Raw genomic sequence first — 16938 nt, forward strand, 5'->3', positions numbered from 1 at the left:
TTGCTTAGATAAGGTTTTGTAATGATTCCATAAATTCAATAATATCAATGAAATGCTTGTTTTTAATGCAATTTTATACTATATATAGTCGACTGCTAAAATAATAGTCAACGAATATATATTTAATGTTCATCAGGAAGTAATTTCTAGTATATTTGTGTTTATCGAGTTCACAAAACTCACTAAAAGTGAAAGCGGTACCTATCCGAGATAACAATAGAAATTAAAAGTTGTAACATGAGAAATTTCTTCCCCATAACTTTGTAGACAAACGCATGTGGTCAATTATACTATTCCCCTGAAAAATAAATAAATTATACTATTCCAAATATTCACCACGTAAGGTTGAAATTGGAGATGATTGATAATTAAAGTATACATTGTCTTCATTGTAGCAGATAATGTGAAATTTAAAAAAACATGTACTAGTTAGTATTTATTTTGTTTACTTTTTCGAGGGGAATACAAGAGCACGTGAATGAAATATCTACACAGAATGTGCAAAGATTTAGAGGTCTGCAGAAAAATAAAATAGTACTTATACTGATAACATAGAAATTTGTCTGTATTACAGACGCTTTATTGTATAAATTAAGGCCTCTTATTAAAATTTGGCTTTCAGAAACTAGTAATATTATGGACCTGCTCTTGTTCAACCAAGAAACTGTCTTCATGTTCGCGTATTAGCAAACTTTTAAACACTTGTATCCAAACATGTAATTACTTATCAGTTTCAACATTTGATATTTATCAGCAACTTTTGATCACAGAGGCTGATAAGATAACCATCTTCTCAGCATGGCCAGACATTCAACAGGCTTGTACTCTGGAGCTGTATGTCCTCCTCCCTGCACAACAGTTCAACAACAACAACAAAAAATGTAAACTTGCTAAAGAAACAGGAGAAAATGAAACTAGTTAATACAAGTCAAATAGTTGCTTTCCTTCACTGTGGCAAATGTCATTTTATTTGAATATGTTCTTGTATACCTGCATGTTTTAGTACAACGAAACACAAAGAAAAGATCAGGTTAAGGCATGTTTCAAACACGATCAACGAACATTCATTAAGTTTTGAACTTACCCTGCAACTTGACTATCAACAATCCATGGTCGCCAATCATCAACAATAGAGTAGTTAAGAGATCTTATCCAAGCTTTGGTTGATATATAAGGGATCATCATGTCATGATCACCACTGTTTCACATATAAAAAATATATTTATGGAACAAATTTCATAACTTATAAGAAAAAAGATCTAATAATTACTCAACCTGTATATTAAGGACCTATAACCTTTGACACTGAGATTTGCATGATATGGAATGCTGCTATGTACTATCTTTTCGAAAGGCAAATCATCCTCAGCACATCGCTTCCATTTTCCAATACTACCCTGCATGGGATAAAATTCATGTTTCTTTTTTATTGCTTCCAAATTTAGATATGTTTCTCATTTGATGAAGAAAAAAAATGATACATACTGTTCGAACATGGAGGGCCTCTCTGACTTTGTCATCATCAGCCCAATGGTAGGAGAGCTTTTCCCAGTCAAACTAGCATGACAAAAAAAAGAAATATGTAAAAGTATGAAGTTTTTGTATGCACACAATGAAGTGCATAGATCATAATAGATATCCATTTTTCCGCATAGATCATAATAGATATCCATTTTTCCTTATTCCAGCTATGGTTAGCATTGGAAAGAAGGGGAAAACTTATGCGTGCTCTCTGTTTACATCGAGTTGATCAATGGAAATTTTGTATTGTGCATATAAGCTTTTATCAGTTAACTATACTTAAGTGATCTGTATGCTCACCTTCATCTGTAACTCTTAACTGATATGGTTAAGATACCAAATTTTTTTGAGAACAACGAGAGGGGTAGGTATTTTTGTCAAAGAGAGGATGACTTTCAAGAGAATAGGAACCAGTTATTCTTACTCGACATCTTAGTCGTCCAGCATATAGCATCTCATCTAGAGACCTTCTTTCGCCAAACCATTTTTGTGGCCTCGGTGAACCAAACTCACAGTTGGGCTCCAAAATTTGCCCAGGTTCAAGTCCTTCCACCATCTATAAAAGTCACAGCATACTAATATCAAGGTTAGTCGAAAAAACAAGCATAAGATGGAGGCAGCACAGACACGAACCTGATCATAAGTCTGACGATCATTCAAACATTGTGTGTTGCTAAGATGTATATCAAAATACTCTCCTTTACAATTTCTCTTCAAGGACTAGTACAAGAGTAATAAGCCATTCAATCAGTGTAATGTGTGAAGCAAATGCTTATAAAAAAATCTTTTTTACATTATCATGTCATTTACAAGAAAATTACATGTAATGAATTACTCATAATAAGTTGAATTAGTAACCTGAAAAATAAGGCAAGTAACCTATTGTAACATGTTGAATTGCATTTACAGTGTGTTTTATTACGTTGTTAGCGTATAGAAGTTGAATAAAAAAAAGGTTTCTATTTAGCTAATGCAAACCTCAAAAAGTTCATCAGAAATAAGTCCCATTCCATGAGCATATGGGATCCTGTAGTTGAATTCACCTTGAAATGTCGATGGATTTCCCAGTAAATATCCCTGAAACCATTTGAAGGATACAAAATGTTAAGAGCACCTATAGCTATATTCTTTCATCAGTTTATGGATACAAAACAAAAGAACTCATTATGTAAAAACGTAACAAAAAAGAAAAGACGAACCTTAAGATTAATAAAAGGCTCAAGTCCCTTTTCATTTCCTGCATTACCACATCATCGCAAATGGTGAATGATTAGACAAGGGGAGAACAAGCAAATGACGTTCTTGGGGGGAAAACAAAGGTGCACTTCATTTGAATTCCTACCATTTGCTATGAGTTGAGAAATGATTGGTATGGATATTCCAGAATAGGAGTCCCCAGCCACATAAAATGGATTTCTTAAGAATTCTGGGTGATCATTGAACCACTGAAAAGAAATGGATGAATTAAGTGTAACGGCAAAGCCATTTGAACATGGAAATTTGATTCCATAATTTGTTGGACATGAAAAGTATGAGGTGCAGGGATTTAGTTACCTTCTGAAGAAATTGATATGCATGATCACTAGCTTGTAGATCATCTGATTGGCGAGCCGCTGAAGTTCTTGCATAGGAAAAACCAGTACCAACTGGAAGATCTAAGAATATAAAGCTTGCAATCTGATTAAACAACATTTTAGTTAGTCTGCAAGTTTATGAATATCCCAAGATTAGTGACTGACAGATATGTTCACCTTTGTCCATGTATGGGGATTCAAGACCAGTGAGGGGAAGCTACCATTATATTCTGCTGGCTTAAAAGCACCGTACTCGACAGGCTCAAATGTTATTGGACCTATCTCAAAGAGAAGGCCAGATAAAGCAGAGCAGCCAGGGCCTCCAGTTAGCCATAAAATAAGAGGGTCTGATTTTGGATTAGACTCAGACTTAATGAAGTAGTAGAATAGTTGCACATCATTTGAATCACCCACTCCTATGTACCTGAAAACACCACCCTATACTTAATATTGAATGCTGAACTTCAGTATTTGTACATACTTGTTTAGCTACGAGTGTTTTCACTTTTGTGAAATATTGAAATACTGGTTCGAATAGGTATTTTACACACGAAATTTCACTCTCCTCCGAGAGCATTCCGCCAGTTTTTGGCGGCTTTGACTTTACGCCCAGTCATTCCAACGAAACCCCCCACCCCACCCCAGCTTACTGCTGACACTGAGTTAGCTGAGGATTCTTCTTTTGAGTCCTGTCATGATTATGCACTCAACGAAAGAGCGAAAAACCGATTTTCTCTAACAAGTCATCAAATTTCACAAATACGACTACCAACTTCCACAAACTTTTTAAAACTACAACAAAAACAAGACTAAACATCAAAGAAGTACTAACTTTTACACTTACCCAGTTTCAAGTTCAAAAGGAAGTGGCCCTTGGAATCCTGGAAGAAACTTAACAGGTGAACCTGCAGCCTCAACACACTCTGGAAAATGAAGTACTTCTGCAAGAAGAAGAAGCAGAACTGAAAACAGATTGCAGCAAAGCATAAGACTTCTCTTTCCTTCGGCCATTGCTTTTTGTCATAGAGAGCTTTCTTCACAAACTCTCTGAAAATATATAATAATGAGTCAACATTAAATATGAGAGACAAAACCAATAAAATAGAAAAAATATTCTGACTTGTAGTCCTCATGGCTCCAGGCCATGCTTATGCACATTGTAACTTACAAATTGTACTAATTAAATATGCAAATGGAGTTCATGGAGATCCAGCAATTCTGGTATATTTTTCTACAAGTCAACTTCCCATATGAATCTGAATGAACTCTTCTGCTGAGTTAATATATCAGATGTTCATTCAACTTTGAATAGTTCACTTAAAAAGTCACTTAATTTTGTTTTATAATTCAAAAATCATTCAACTATTGATGTTACACTTAAAAGGTCACCCAACTATTTATATTTCACTTAGAAAGTCGGGCTAATGAATTAAAGGTGACAAAAGAGTTTCAAAATGAAGAAAAAGTGACACAAGTTTTAATTATTGAGTAGATGTGACAATTTTAAAATTAGTGCTAATGACACTAATTTAAAACCCTCAAGTTTTATTATTTACATAAAACCCCTATTTTCTCTCATTTCACACCCTCCCTTCTCTCCACCCTTTTGTCACTGTCATCCCCTCCCCTTCTGTCATTGTAACCGTCGCTGTCACCACTTCCTCCTCTACCACAACCATCAGTTCTTCCTCCATTGCCATCACTTTCTTATTTTTTCTCTTTTACCACCATTGTTGCCACCTCCTTCTTCTCTACCTCTGCCTCCACAACAACCATCACCTCCACCTTCGTTGTTATCACTAACATCTCATTTGCCACTCTACCACCCTCTCTTTTATCTCACTTGCTACAACAATTATTGTAGTTATTGCAACAACTTCAACAAACTTGAGCAGCCGTTGAAAAAACTTCAACAGTTGCTACAATAACTTCAACAGTTGTTGAGCAAACTTTAGCATTTGCTGAAAAAAACTTCAACAATTGCTACAATAACTTCAGCAGTTATTGCAACAACTTCAGTTGTTGCTTGATTTTCTAAAAAAAAAAAGAAAACAATGACTTCGACTTCAAAAATTTTAAAATTAAAGCAAATTAGTTTGTGAAATAGGACCAACAAGAGAAAAAGAAAAAACGTGATAAAAAATAATGAACAACAACGATAATGATAACAACAATAAAGAAGAACAAGTAAATGGAAGAAGAGAAAAAGAATTAATGAAGAAGAAGAAATTTGGAAAGAGAAAGAAAGAAGGAAGAAGAGGGAGAAATAAATCTTGAAAGAGATTTTAAATTTTGAAATTTAAGAAGGGAGGGAAAACTTTTCAAACATTTTGAAATTAGAAATTGAGTTTATTTTGAATATTTTTAAAAGTTTAGAAGTTTTAAATATTACATTTCAAACCTTAATTATCTTAATCACTAATTAAAAAAAAGTTTGACTTGTCAATTATTTTTTGTCACCAATTTTAATTTCAACACTTTTTTGTCACCTTCTCCTCAATTTACTCTAGAAAGTCACTCAATCAATTTAAATAATTTTTTCATTAAATTTTATTTTAAACTATTTTTTAAGAAATAATAAAATATCTATTTTAATTATCTTATTGATCCGCTCCAATTATTTAATTATAATTTTTCTGAAAAAACGTACAATAGCAAAGAAAGGTTGGAATTGATAAGAAGTAAGAAAAAAACCGGGCAATAGCAATTTTCTACTGTTTTTTTAAAAAGAAAAGGTAAAAACAAAAACTATATTAGTATATTTCAACAAAATAATTTAAATAAGCATTTTTTTATTTTTTTAAAATAGTTCAATTATTTTTTGTACTTTTACAAAATTTAATGAAAAATTATTTAAATTGATTGAGTGACTTTTTAAGTGAAATATAAATAGTTGAGTGACTTTCTAAGTGAAACACTAATAGTTGAGTGACTTTATCTGATGTTTGGATTCAGCAAAAGTGTTTCCATATAACATAACAAACAGATTGTTTTTTTTACTATCCCATAAATCACTATTAACTTCTTCTTTTCTTTTTCCTTTTGGGATGGGAGATGGTGAATCTGCTCATTATGTACAAGAAATTCTTTTTGAGAACAGAAGGGATTTGACCTTGAACTCCTGTGGAATGCTTTGAGATTTTCTTATCAGTTCTGTGTATTGTGTGTATACATATAGTTTGGTGTTGAGATACGAGAGAGAGAATCGTGAATGGGGTGCAAGATTGATTAAATAATATATACTAATATTTCTCTGAGAGAACTTGAATGAAACTTGGCCAAGGAAAGAAAGTTAATTTGGTGCCTTGCTCAATAAACTCAGAACATTGTGGACAACAAATAGATATCACAACACAAATGGAACAGCCATTTTGGCTTATTATTAGTTCCAACACTTTTTTTCTAAATACATAATATCTTAATGATAGAATGAATTTCACTATTGGATGCTTCACAAAGGGGTTGAAATGTGTTCCTCAATTAATCAGAGAGGCTGATAAGATAACCATCTCCTCAGCATGGCAAGACATTCAACAGGCTTGTACTCTGGAGCTGTATGTCCTCCTCCCTGCACAACAGTTCAACAACAACAACAAAAATGTTAACTTGCTAAAGAAACAGGAGAGAATAAAACAAGTTAGTACAAGTCAAATAGTTGCTTTCCTTCACTGTGGCAAATGTCATTTTATTTGAATATGTCCTTGTATACCTGCATGTTTGAGTACAACGGAATGAAAAAAAGGAAGACAAGAAAAATTCAGGTTGAGGCATGTTTCAAACATAAATCAAAGAATATTCATTTAGTTTTGAACTAACCCGGCAACTTGACCATCAACAATCCATGGTCGCCAATCATCAACAATAGAGTAGTTAAGAGATCTTATCCAAGCTTCGGTTGATGTGTAAGGGATCATCGTGTCATGATCTCCACTATTTTATGAAATAAGTATGGTAAGTTAAGTAAATTCATACAGAGAGTCTATTATTTATGCAACAGATTTACGATATAATTACTCAACCTGTATATTAAGGACCTATAACCTTTGACACTGAGATTTGCATGATATGGAATGCTGTTTCCTATTATCTTTTGGTAAGGCAAATCATCCCCAGCACATCGCTTCCATTTACCAATACTGCCCTGCATGGGATAAGATTTCTAGTTAGAGACCAACGTCTTGGAGCTAATGTGGGATCCGCTGAAGGACCTACTAGTTTAGGTAAATATCTAATGCATTCCAACTTTAATCTGTGTTGCTCCCAAAACTTTAGAATTCTTCTTTTATGAAAAAATGAAAAAGCAAAACATACTCTTCGAACATGGAGTGCCTCTCTAACTTTGTCATCATCAGCCCAATGGTAAGAGATCTTTTCCCAGTCAAACTAACATGACAAAAAAAGAAAGGAGGTAAAATATGAATTTCCCTAAAGAGTGGATGATTGTCAAGGGATAAGAACCGGTTATTCTTACTCGACATCTCAGTCGTCCAATATATAGCATTTCATCAAGAGACCTTCTTTGGCCTATCCATTTTTGTGGCCTTGGTGAAGCAAACTCACACTTGGGCTCCAAACTGTGCGCATTGGTAATTCCACCAAGCATCTATAAAAATCATACAACTTATATCAAGTTTAGTCAAATAAACCAAGCAATAAGATGGAAGCAGCACAAGAGAAATGAATTAATAGACACAAACCTGATCATATGTCTGCCTATCATTCCAACATTTTGTGTTGCTAGGATGTATATCGAAATACTCTCCTTCACAGTTTCTCTTCAAGGACTGTTCAAGAGCAGTAATCCATTTCATCAGTGCTTAGAAAAGCATTTAACTTCTATACCTTTTGACAGTGCAAGTATAGTTTACACTACAATGACACTTGAAAAGATGATTACAGGTTACACATAAGAAGTTGAACAACATGTTGAATTGCATTTACAGTTTAAAATTTTTATTACTTCCTCCGTTTGAATTTGTTTGTCTTACTTTCCCCTTTTTAGTCCGTTTAAAAAAGAATGTCTCTTTCCCTTTTTTGAGATTTCTTTAGTTTTAAATTTCCACGTGGCATGTTTAACAACACAAGATTAAAGGGAATTTTGGTACATTCTACATATCGTTAGTTTAAGACCACAAGATTTAAAAGACTTGTTTATATTCTTAAATTCCATGCCAAATCAAAACCATACAAACATTGTATGTGTATATAAGTTAAAATAAAAAAAGATGTATATTAGATAATGCATACCTCAAAAAGTTCATCAGAAATAAGTCCCACTCCATGAGCATATGAGATCCTGTAATTGTATTCACCATGAAATGTAGCCGGATTTCCCAGTAAATATCCCTGAAACCATTTGAAGGACGCAAAATGTTAAGAGCACCTATAGCTATCCTTTCATGATGTTCATGGAGTCTCCAACTGTGTAATGACTTATATCCTAATACAAAACAAAAGAACTCATTACGTAAAAAATGTTAAACAAAAACGAAAGACAAACCTTAAGATCAATAAATGGCTCAAGTCCCTTCTCATTTCCTGCATTACCACATCACATCATCAGAATAGTGAATGATCAACCAATGGAACAATAAGCAAATAATCGTTCTTGGAGGAAAACAACAATGCACTTCATTATAAAATCCTACCGTTTGCTATGAGTTGAGAAATGATTGGTATACTTATTCCCGAATAGGAGTCCCCAGCCACATAAAATGAATTTCTTAAGAATTCTGGGTGATCATTGAACCACTGAAAGGAAATGGATGAATTAAATTAAACGTCAAAAGTCATTTGAAGATAGAAATTGGATTTCAGAATCTGTATCACACAAAAGTTTGAAATTAGAGATCTAATTACCTTGCGTAGAAATTGATATGCATGATCACTAGCTTGTAGATCATCTGATTGACGAGCCTCTGAAGTTCTTGCATAGGAAAATCCAGTACCAACTGGAAGATCTAAGAATATAAAGCTTGCCACCTGATTAAACAAAATTTCAGTTAGTCCGCAAGCTAATGAATATCCCAAGATTAGTGACTAACAGATATGTTCACCTTTGTCCATGTATGAGGATTCAAGACCAGTGAGGGGAAGCTACCATTATATTCCGCTGGCTTAAAATCACCATACTCCACAGGCTCAAACGTTATTGGACCTATCTCAAAGAGAAGGCTAGATAAAGCAGAGCAGCTAGGGCCTCCAGTTAGCCATAAAATAAGAGGGTCTGATTTTGGATTAGACTCAGACTTAATGAAGTAGTAGAATAGTTGAACATCATCTGAATCACCCACTCCTATGTACCTGAAAACAACACCCCATGCATTAATATTATCTTTAGTATTGAATGCTGAACTTCAGTATTTGCACATACTTGTTTGGCTATGAGTGTTTTCACTCATATTATCTTTAGCCATAAAATAAGAGGGTCTGATTTTATCTTTAGCCATAAAATAAGAGGGTCTGATTTTGGATTAGACTCAGACTTAATGAAGTAGTAGAATAGTTGAACATCATCTGAATCACCCACTCCTATGTACCTGAAAACAACACCCCATGCATTAATATTATCTTTAGTATTGAATGCTGAACTTCAGTATTTGCACATACTTGTTTGGCTATGAGTGTTTTCACTTTAAGCGAAATATTGAAATACTGGTTTGAATGTAACTCTGTGGCTTCTTCTTCGAATCTTAACATGATCGCGCACTCAAAGAAAGAGAAAAATACTGATTTTCAGTGACAAATCATCAAATTTCACAAATCCAACTTCCACAAACTTTATTGTACTTAATTTCAAATTCTCCCTACTGTAGTAGCTACAGACAAAGATAATACCCTACTGCATCCAATACAAACCAATTTAGTATAAAATGTCTATTTTCTGAAAGTGTTCAATCATATACTATACTTTGAGAAACAGAAACAAGACTAAACATAAAAAAAAGTAGCTTTTACACTTACCCAGTTTCAAGTTCAAAAGGAAGTGGTCCTTGAAAGCCTGGAAGAAACTTAACAGGTGAACCTGTAGCCTCAACACACACTGGAAAATGTATTACTTCTGCAAGAAGAAAAAGAACTGAAAACAGATTGCAGCAATGCACAAGATTTTGCTTTCTTTTGGCCATTTTTTTTCCTTCATAGAGATCCTTCTTCACAAACTCTCTGGGAATATATAATAAGAAGTCAACATTAGAGAAATAAAATATTCTATCTTCTTGTTTTCATGGTCCAGGCAATGTTTAGGCACGCTGTACTTTAAAAAAATGCTAATTAAATATGCACATGGAATTCATGGAGATCCAGCAACTCTGGCATATTTTTCTACAAGTCAACAATCCCGATATGAATTTGAATGAACACTTCTGCAGTACCTGATGTTTGGATTCAGAAGAAGTGTCTCCATATAACATTACAAACAGAAAATTTTGATTTTGACTTTCACATAAATTACTATACCTAATGTTTGGATTCAATAAAAGTGTCTTCATATAACATAAAAAAACAGATTATTTTTTTTACTATCCCATAAATCACTATTTTATTTTTCTTTTGGGATGGGAGATGGTGAATCTGCTCATTATGTACAACAATTTTTTTTGAGAACAGAAGGGATTTGACCTTGAACTCCTGTGGAATGCTTTGAGATTTTCTAAAGCCGGGGCTTTCGTTATTCTTATCAGTTCTGTGTATTGTGATTTGTGTGTATGCATATAGTTTGGTGTTGAGATACAAGAGAGAGAATCGTGAATGGGGTGCGAGATTGATTAAATGATATATACTAATATTTATTATGAGAAATTATATATTCCATATCTCTGAGAGAACTTGAATGAAACTTGGCCAAGGAAAGAAAGTTAATTTGGAATAAACTCAGAACATTGTGGGCAACAAATAGATCTCAGCCATTTTGGCTTATTATTGGTTCCAACACCTATTTTCTAAATACATAACAACTTAATTATAGAATGAATCCATATTGGATGCTTCACAAAGGTGTTGAAATGTGTTCCTCAATTAATCAGAAAGGCTGATAAGATAACCATCCCTCAGCATGGCTAGATATTCAACAGACTTGTACAGTACAACTGTATGTCCTCCTCCCTGCACAACAGTTCAACAACAACAACAAAAATGTTTAACTTGCTAAAGAAACAGGAGAGAATAAAACAAGTTAATACAAGACAAATAGTTGCTTTCCTTCACTGTGGCAAATGTCATTTTATTTGAATATGTCCTTGTATACCTGCATGTTTGAGTACAACAGAATGAAAAAAAGGAAGACAAGAAAAATTCAGGTTGAGGCATGCTTCAAACATAAATCATAGAACATTCATTTAGTTTTGAACTTACCCGGCAACTTGACCATCAACAATCCATGGTCGCCAATCATCAACAATAGAGTAGTTAAGAGATCTTATCCAAGATTCGGTTGATGTGTAAGGGATCATCGTGTCATGATCTCCGCTGTTTTATGAAATAAGTATGGTAAGTTAGTAAATTCATACAGAGAGACTATTATTTATGCAACAGATTTACGATATAATTACTCAACCTATATATTAAGGACCTATAGCCTTTGACACTGAGATTTGCATGATATGCTGTTTCCTATTATCTTTTGGTAAGGCAAAGCATCCCAAGCACATCACTTCCATTTACCAATACTGCCCTGCATGGGATAAGATTTCTTGTTAGAGACCAACGACTTGGAGCTGATGTGGGTCCGCTGAAGGACCTACTAGTTTAGGTAAATATCTAATGCATTCCAACTTTAATCTGTGTTGCTCCCATAACTTTAGAATTCACCTTTTATGAAAAGGAAAAAGGAAACATACTCTTCGAACATGGAGTGCCTCTCTAACTTTGTCATCATCAGCCCAATGGCAAGAGATCTTTTCCCAGTCAAACTAACATGACAAAAAATTAAAGAAGGTAAAGTATGAATAACAATGAAGTGCAAAGATCAGAATAGAGGTCCATGTTTTTCCTTATTCAAGCCATGACACTGGATAGAGGAAAGAAGACTTGCCCTCACCCGGTTTTACACCAAGTTGGTTAATGCAAGATATGCCTTGTGTATATAAACTTATAAGTCAACTAAAATATGCATTATCACTTTAATTTGTACCAACTCATAGGTGATAGGGTCAAAATACTAAAATTTGAGTTGTTGAAAACACAGGGAGCAGAAAAGTATTTCCCTAAAGAGTGGATGATTGTCAAGGGATAAGAATTGGTTATTCTTACTCGACATCTTAGTCGTCCAAGATATAGCATTTCATCAAGAGACCTTCTTTGGCCTATCCATCTCTGTGGCCTTGGTGAAGCAAACTTACACGTGGGCTCCAAAATGTGCGCAGGGTTAATTCCACCAAGCATCTATTAAAATCATACAACTTATATTCCGCTGGCTCAAACGTTATTGGACCTATCTCTAAGAGAAGGCCAGATATAGAAGAGCAGCCAGGGCCTCCAGTTAGCCATAAAATAAGAGGGTCTGATTTTGGATTAGATTCAAACTTAATGAAGTAGTAGAATAGTTGAACATCATCTGAATCACCCACTCCTATGTACCTGAAAACATCATCTTTAGTATTCAATGCTGAACTTCAGTATTTGCACATATATACTAGTAGTGATTTCACTTTAAGCAAAATATTCAAATACTGGTTCAAATGTAACTCTGTCTGTGCATGGCTTTTTCTTCGAATCTTCACGCACTCAAAAAAAGAGAGAAATACTGATTTTCACTAACAAATCACAAATCCTACTACCAACTTCCACGAACACTTAAAAATTCAAACTCACCCTTTTTCATATTTCATCTTAAACTTATTTGAGTAGCTACAGACAAAGATAATTCCTTACTGCATCCAATTTAGTATAAATCTTATATACTTCGAGAAACAAAAACAAGACTAAACATAAAAAAAAAGTAGCTTTTACACTTTACCCAGTTTCAAGTTCAAAAGGAAGTGGCCCTTGGAATCCTGGAAGAAACTTAACAGGTGCACCAACAGCCTCAACACACTCTGGAAAATGTATTACTTCTGCAACAACAACAACAAGAACTGAAAACAGATTGCAGCAATGCATAAGATTATTTTGCTTTTTTTTTTTCTTCTTTCTTCACAAACTCTCTGGGAATATAAAATATGGAATCAACAATCAACATTAGATAATGAGCAATAAATATTTATCTTCTTGTCTTCATGGGCCCATGCAATTCTCGCATATTTTTCACATGTCAACTTCCCAATATGAATTTGAATTAATGCCGGCAAAATGAGCTCATATATTGGTAACCTATCCATATTTTAATGGGTGGGTGAGTGATTTTTTATATGGGTAAAATATGAATTAGCCAAATGGGTTGGGTGAGTGATTTTTTAGGGAAAATTACGTGTATAAGCAAATATATATTAGTAAATTACTTAACATAGTTATAGTTTGCCTTAATTACAATTCGCGATCTACTTTTAGCTATAATTATGTGGCTCAATTTCTTGGTTTTGTATAATTCGCACGTTTGTATAATTCGGAATTTGTATAATATAATTTGTATAACTTTTGTATAATTCAAAATTTGTATAATATAATTTGTATTATTGTTTACACTTCTGATGTTTGTATTTGTATAAATTTGTTATTTTGAGTTTATACAAAAATAACAAAATTATACTAATGTACCCGCGAATTATACAAACCTGCGAATCATACAAATCCGTGAATTATACAAACGAGACAACTTAAATTATAGCTACAACCCGTAAATATGCAAACTATAGCTATGGAGCATAATTAACTGTCACGGCCCGAGTCTACACCCTGGACGTAGCCGACACTTAAAGACCATTTCTGGTCCCCAAGCGAACCCTCATCCTGGCTGACTACAAGCGGAAGACTAACTCAAGCATGCAAAAGATTAAAAACTGAATAAAATTCATGCCCTCAACTTTACAAATCTTTAACTTAAGAAAAACTCCGAATAAAATAAATAATATATTCAACTCGTCATAAATAGGCAACTCAAGTCTTTAAAACATTTAACAAAATAAAATGAATAATACAGATTTCTCAACTATATTGACTATCTATGAAGCCTCTAACTGATAAAGATGGAAGTAGGGACAAAGACCCACGACATCCTGACTAAACTGAAAAGTAAATGAAATCCTCCGGAAACAAGGAGTCTCACCATAGCTAACTCGAACTCCCGGATGTATCAACCAATCTCCTGTTGATGATCCTGAATACATGTGTCTTCATCATGAGAAGATGCAGGCCAGATGACTCAGTACGTGGAATGTACGAGCATGTAAGAGGAATTCTAAAGCATAAACATAAGCTTGAAACTTGATAAAATGGAAACATACTTACCTCTTCTCAAACTTACTCAACTCAAGGAATACTCAAGAATACTCAAACTTACTCAACTCAGAAGTACTCAAGGATAAGATACTCAACTCAAAGATATGTTATTCGACTCTGGGTACTAACTCTGGATACTCAACTCAATATGATTGAACTCATTTCAATATAAAGCAATTAAAATAAGTGCAATATAAAGAAACAAACTGTTTAAAAACATGTTGTTAACTCTATGTGTATGCAAGGATACAACATAACTCTGAAATGTATGTGAGTTGGTAAGCTCCATCTTGTCATGGGGCTATCAGAGGATGTTTACTTTTGTTGTATAGTTTAGGTATAGTCGGGGTTTTGTCTCGACAGTGCTTATGTCACTCAAGAGGCTATTATGGACACACTATTTTAGGCTTTCTTTTTGTATGTTTCAACCTCCAGCCAATAGGCCTGGCATGTATATATATGTGTGTGTGTAAGTAGGTATGTGTTTGATTGTGGCCTCGTTGGCTAGATAGTACATCTTTATTTTTTTTCGGTTTGTCTACCATTGTTTGTATTGTTTATTCTCATTCAGGTCATGACCTCTGGGTCTAGGCTTCACTTTTTAGAGGTTGTGCTGCCCAATCTTTTTGTCTCACAGTTTGGTTTAGCTAGTATGTTTCAGTGGGTAACTCAATGTATTAGGGTATCGAGTGCGAGTTACGCCCCCTATTTCGGGGAGTGACATAGATAACAAATAATAGTGTAAACTAAGCAAATCATGTATTAGTATGGACATTGCTTAAAGTGCATTAAGCATGTTTTAGTCCTAAAATACAAATATTCATTTACTTTGAAATTAAAAATATTTTCCCCTTGTAATTACATAAATTTATTTTATATTGAAAAGTAATAGAATTTTTTCTTTTTAGTTTTATGATACAATATAACAAAATAAAGTATATTTAATATTGTTCATCTAAAAAAAGACTAACATAAGTGTTCATTCAGATTAGTGGTGGCAAATGGGCAATATGGGTGGGTTGAAAATTGGTCAACATAAAATGGGTAATAATTCAACTCACCCATATTTGATATGGGTAAAAATGGATTGCATAACAAATGGATTGGGTAAAATACTAGTTTACCCATATTTATCCATATTCTCATGAGTAAATAGTATACCTCATGTTTGGATTCAGAGTAAGTGTTTCCATATGACATAACAAACATAAAATTTTGATTCTGACTTTCACATAAATTACTATTTCAAGACACCTTAAACCACTAGGCTACAACACCTTATTGTGTTAAGGGTGTCCACAATACGTTATTTTTCGACGAAGGGTGTCCAATTGGACACTCTAAAGACTATGTAGCTATGCCCCTGATTAAGATGCTTGTCTTGACAATTAGACTAACATTGTATCCCTAATCAATCCAATCAATCACATTAACTGAATTAGTGCCCATTTGGATTGACTTATTTTAGGTGTTTTTAAGCCAAAATAGCTTTTAAGCAGTTTTGAAGTGTTAAAAAGTGCTTCTAAGCACTTATTTTAAAGTCAAAATAACAAAAATAAGCCAAAAGCCATAAGTTAGAAATCATAACTTATAACTTTTGGCTTATAAGTCATAAGCCAAAAGTCAATCCAAACATGCTCTTAATGTTTAGAGTTAACAACTTGAATATGATAATAATATCATTTTAGTCTGTAAAAAGAGGGAAGAAGCTCTTCTCCAGCACACTAATCTCTCTGGTTGGTCCAGTGCATATTTAATTTAATGACATCAGTCAATTTTAAAATTTAATGGTCCATATTTATTTAAATAAAGCAATCTTTAAACCATGGTCAAATATCATTAACCATGGTTATTACTATTTCTCTTTCACTCTCCTCTCTCATCTCTTTCTTTCTCATTTAATTCTGCAACAAACCTTTTCTCAATCAACAAAGAATTTGCTTTGTTAACAACAAAGCTTTTTCTTTCCATTATTTTCACACCGTGATAAAAGAAGACAAAATTCAAAGGATGAACTTGGGTTAGAAAATTTAAAAAATCCAATCCATGAGACTACTTCTTTGAAGCTTGGTTTGGTCACAATGGTGATCCACAAAACTCTGTTGTCTTCTTCGTAACATCAATTTTTTCAATTTGGAGTTTCTGCAAAAGCCAACTAAAGGATCTTGAAAGGGCACGAAAAATGGGTAGGAAAATATTTTTTCATATACTTTTTTTTTTGGTGAAATTCTCCATTTATTTTTTGGGTCATCTTTTCTTGTGGTATTTATAACTGTAATCTTTAATTGGGGCTAATCACTCCATTTCAGTCTTTCTCTTTTGAGACTCTCCCTAGTTGTTCAATGTAAATGTAAAAACATTAAAATATTGATGTAATTTTAATTTTTAATTTTTTGATTGCTCTGTTTTTCGGAGAATTTTGGAGGGGGAAGAAGTGTTTCTTTGCTGATTGAGAAAGGAATGAGAGGAG

General features: G+C 33.6%; 2 protein-coding genes and 1 long non-coding RNA gene across 3 annotated transcripts; all 3 read right to left on the reverse strand.

Moving 5' to 3' along the window:
* Window positions 1-577: 577 nt before the first annotated feature.
* LOC125854811 (uncharacterized) lies at window positions 578-10283 on the reverse strand. The gene is made up of 28 exons (XM_049534394.1): window positions 10059-10283; window positions 9152-9398; window positions 8955-9077; window positions 8744-8846; window positions 8596-8633; window positions 8343-8441; window positions 7793-7879; window positions 7567-7698; window positions 7407-7478; window positions 7115-7236; window positions 6912-7025; window positions 6758-6804; window positions 6602-6662; window positions 5746-5809; window positions 4983-5066; window positions 3940-4112; window positions 3273-3519; window positions 3076-3198; window positions 2864-2966; window positions 2721-2758; window positions 2500-2598; window positions 2155-2241; window positions 1946-2077; window positions 1486-1557; window positions 1276-1397; window positions 1085-1198; window positions 944-990; window positions 578-847 (listed from the first exon to the last, which is right to left on the reverse strand). Exons 1-28 carry the CDS (start codon window positions 10220-10222, stop codon window positions 765-767), a joined length of 2997 nt encoding a protein of 998 aa, XP_049390351.1. The 5' UTR covers window positions 10223-10283; the 3' UTR covers window positions 578-764.
* Window positions 10284-11287: 1004 nt separating this feature from the next.
* On the reverse strand, window positions 11288-11735 carry LOC125854417 (uncharacterized). The gene is made up of 3 exons (XR_007445401.1): window positions 11650-11735; window positions 11448-11561; window positions 11288-11340 (listed from the first exon to the last, which is right to left on the reverse strand). It is a non-coding gene; the product is annotated as an uncharacterized LOC125854417 (long non-coding RNA).
* Window positions 11736-12397: 662 nt separating this feature from the next.
* LOC125854812 (serine carboxypeptidase-like 2) lies at window positions 12398-13208 on the reverse strand. The gene is made up of 2 exons (XM_049534395.1): window positions 13051-13208; window positions 12398-12671 (listed from the first exon to the last, which is right to left on the reverse strand). Exons 1-2 carry the CDS (start codon window positions 13191-13193, stop codon window positions 12398-12400), a joined length of 417 nt encoding a protein of 138 aa, XP_049390352.1. The 5' UTR covers window positions 13194-13208.
* Window positions 13209-16938: the final 3730 nt, after the last annotated feature.

Source organism: Solanum stenotomum, chromosome 2, assembly GCF_019186545.1.
Source record: "Solanum stenotomum isolate F172 chromosome 2, ASM1918654v1, whole genome shotgun sequence".
NCBI lineage: Eukaryota > Viridiplantae > Streptophyta > Magnoliopsida > Solanales > Solanaceae > Solanum > Solanum stenotomum.